Below are 4,049 nucleotides of genomic sequence, written 5' to 3'. Positions count from 1 at the left end.
TTGAGAAAATCGTACAAGACGTCGATCGTTCGTCCGACCGAGAATTGCAAAGAATCCTGAACAAAATAACCCTCAAGAGAGAGAGAGAGAGAGAGAGAGAGAGAGAGAGAGAGAGAGAGAGAGTAAGGCAGTAAGCTATACGATACTTGAAATAACTTTTAAACTTGTAGAAAAATATTCATTGGTTTCGAAGTCACGCAATATGAGAACAAAAATTTTAGCGATAACAACAAAATGTTACGTAACAGCAACAAGGTAAAAAAATATGTAATTTACTAGTAGTCACAAACAACATGAAGATCTTTGTTAGACATCCGTATTGGTATTAAGTAATTATGTGCCTTATTTGAAACTAAAGATTTCTTCTCACCATCTCAATAGAAACTCAGCAGGTACAAATCGATTGCATTGCAGTAGGATCTTTCAACTAATTTAATTCAATGCAACCCAGACTCGAAACCAGTAAAGAGAAGAAGCACTTCTCTGCAGTTTGGCAAACATTTCCATAATACGCTGACGTAGATATTTCGAGACAAAAAAAGGCAAGAAATGTTGGCGAGAAATTAATTATGTCGAATGAGACGGGAGCCGAGCAGCAGTGAGGTAAATTATGTCGAGTGAGACGGTAGCCGAGCAGCAGTGAGGTAAATTATGTCGAGTGAGAAGGTAGCCGAGCAGCAGTGAGGTAAATTATGTCGAGTGAGACGGGAGCCGAGCAGCAGTGAGGTAAATTATGTCGAGTGAGACGGGAGCCGAGCAGCAGTGAGGTAAATTATGTCGAGTGAGACGGTAGCCGAGCAGCAGTGAGGTAAATTATGTCGAGTGAGACGGGAGCCGAGCAGCAGTAAGACAAATAATGCTTGTAAATAATGTAAATAAATTAATAACCGAGTGGGACGAGGGTCGAAGCGACAGATCATGAGTTGTGTTTATCAAAGAGAATAACGGAATATTTGACGACAACGTATGCATCTTTAGCGGTTGTTTCTTGCAATGCCACTTTAATTACTTGAGGTACGGGATGTTGTTGTTGCTTGGCTTTCTGTTCTTGCCACAAACGCTGCACGAGAAGTTCTGCACGACCGACGAAATCTGAAAATTTAATAGGGGAAAGCTGTGTTATACGAGTAAATCTGAGCGGTTAGTCACGAAAGATTATCTTAAGAAAATCAATGTATATCGGTTACGAACTATTACTGTAATATAAACTCTCGGGATCGATAGTTCCAGCGACTCGAAAACCCTTTTAGAAAATATAGCCTTCCCAACTGCCATTATAATTCTGAAAATAGCATAATTTAATTGAACAATACACCATATTCAGAGATTCAAAAGGAACAGTCGCAGAATTATCGTGAAATTTCAAGCAAGGCTTAAAAATTTTAATAGTTCGGTTTTCATAATTTCGAAAGTAAATAAGAAATGAATTCTCCAATACGACCGATGTCTTAAGAAGATTCACGATTCACCCGCTAAAAACTATAATTTTATTGTTAGGTAATGTACCTACAAGACTGGTATTATTAAATAGTGGGTGATTAAAAAACTCCAATAACAGAATGTATTCACCGTGATATCTTTTACTCGCAATAAAAAAATGATAGTAGCATTGAAGACATTTATTCAATAAAAAACAAATTCAGACCGGCGTGATAATTGGGAATATTCAACTTGGAGCTGTGCAGGCTTTAATTAAAATATTCAGTAGGTTGTTCCACCTGGAGAGGAGAATACGATTATAGCCTCATTTCTCTACGGCTTCAGTTGCTTTCTTCTTCGTACAGTCCACAAAATTTAAAAGACTTGAACCAATGATCTTTGGTTTATCAATATCTAATATCTAATCTTTGAACCAATAATAAAAAAATGAAAAAAAAATCGCCAGACTCAGCACTTTTAAACATGACAATCATGTTGGTTTAACTAGAAAATAAGTGAAAGAAGTTGTTTCCCCACATTAAACTGCATGACCCATTCATAAATAAGTGAACGACCCATTCATATGATGAACGTTGCCAGCAAATCTAGAAGTCATTTGGAGAAACGAGGTAAATTGCTAACTTCTAAAAAGTAGTTGCAGACGAAAATAGTATTTTGTACAGCTTAAGTTTCAGCGATGTTTTCAAGCTCTGCACTGGGAACAGCTAGATTTGCTCAAGCGTCGGCCGAGCGAACTTCAAGTAGAATGGACTTACCCCGAATATAATTCATAGCAAAGGAACAGGCGGCAGCCAGTTGGCCACACACGCCACGGCTTAGATATTTAATAGATAAAAAAGGCTCCTCGTAAAGCACGGCCAACGCGAGCAAAATTGCACTCGGGACGCCCGTTACACGAAAAATTCTCCAAATGCAAGCACCGCTCGCAAGTTTCTTATAATTGAATACAGAACGGAAAAAATGAGTGCGGGTGGCAGTGGTTTGCTGCCAGCTGTGATACTTGGCAATGAGATGAAATATGTGGATGCAAAATGTGCTCGCGGTAAGAACACTGTAATTTTATTAACTTAAAACAATGGAATAAGCACTTGTATCAAGTGCCCGAGAGATGTGGTTTCAATTAAATTCACACCCGCTGACCTCGAGGCGTTTTGCTCAACAAACTGCAATGTACACTTATTGTTTCAATCCAACACATTTCAATGAACAGTTATACAGTTATTGTTACAACCCAACATACTTAAATGTAAATTTATTGTTTCGACCCAATACACTTAAATGTACAATTATAGTTTTAATCCAACATACTTAAATGTGCATTTGTTGTTTCAATGTAACACACTTCAAAGTAAACTTCTTGTTTCAATCCAACATACTGAAATGTGCATTTGTTGTTTCAATCAAACACTTCAAAGTGTACTTCTTGTTTCAATCTAACACACTTACAAGTAACACTTCTTGTTTCAATCGAACACACTTCCAAGCACACTTCTTGTTTCAGGAAGTGTTATTTGGAAGGCACACTCACCGTTAGGTCGGAAGTATCCCTTGAGCATAAGTGTGATACAGAGCCGGTCGTCGCTGAGACTCTTGATGTAGAACTGCATGGAGGAGTCCCAGTGAGGCTTCTGGCCGCAACAGCGTCCGGTCTCTCGCACCTGAGAACCTAAGCTCACTTCGCAGAAACTTTCCGTCTTGTCACCTAAAGGTACAAAAAATTACTCATAAACAAAAAGGAAAATAATACATTCATTATTAAACCAAGGTGTAAAACGCGTGTCTAAACGCAAGCCCATCAACTTGGGTTACCAATAATAGAATAAACAAAAGATTTTCCTCAGACATGAGAAATAATACGCCTGGAGCAAGTTTAGGCGTCACCATAGGAAATAATCCGCCTGGGGCAAGATTAGGCGTCACCATAGGAAATAATACGCCTGGAGCAAGTTTAGGCGTCGACATAGGAAATAATACGCCTGGAGCAAGTTCAGGCGTATCACATGAGCACATCGCCTATTATGCTGCAGTGCAGAAAAACTCGGATCCGCTAATATGTAGCATCTTTTGATTGTACCAGAGAAGCACTGAAAATTTAAATCAAATGCAAGTGAATAAATAAAAGCTGAAAAAAGCTATGGTCACAAGCTATTGAGTTTGTGAATATTTCTTGTAATAATCGTTTCATAAGCACTTGGCTCATACCAAAACATCGTTGTTAAGAGAAAATCATTAGTACCTATATAGTCACTAATGACTAATGAGGTAAACGATTGTTAATGAGCTGTAATAGCCAATTAGTGCACCGCTCTATAGTCAAATTATTCTCTCTCGACCTAAACAATGAAACGATTCAATACTTGCATACAGACGCAGAACAACTCGACTCATTAATGAGGAATAGCACTGAAACTTACAATTTAATGCCTTGGTTTACGGCAAATATGAAAAAATTCGTAAATTATGTAATACCATTCAAATAAGTTATCATCAGAATTGGAAGAAATGCCAAAGCGGCAAGAGTTTCAGTTTATTATTTAGATTTGTTGGTTTGGAAACACGACTCTGCCGCATAATATTTATCAAATATCAGCTGCCATAAAATTCTAAGA

General features: G+C 38.0%; 1 protein-coding gene across 1 annotated transcript; it reads right to left on the bottom strand.

Moving 5' to 3' along the window:
- Positions 1-206: 206 nt before the first annotated feature.
- LOC108676719 (intersectin-2) lies at positions 207-3,142 on the bottom strand (the record flags this gene model as incomplete). Its single annotated transcript, XM_018164848.2, is given in 2 exon segments — positions 207-1,092; positions 2,969-3,142. Coding segments are annotated over 2 exon segments (255 nt in total). The 3' UTR covers positions 207-916.
- Positions 3,143-4,049: the final 907 nt, after the last annotated feature.

Source organism: Hyalella azteca, unplaced genomic scaffold (assembly GCF_000764305.2).
Source record: "Hyalella azteca isolate HAZT.00-mixed unplaced genomic scaffold, Hazt_2.0.2 contig12212, whole genome shotgun sequence".
NCBI lineage: Eukaryota > Metazoa > Arthropoda > Malacostraca > Amphipoda > Hyalellidae > Hyalella > Hyalella azteca.
The sequence above is the reverse complement of the archived record's forward strand: the minus strand, read 5'-3'. Positions and strand labels throughout refer to the sequence as shown.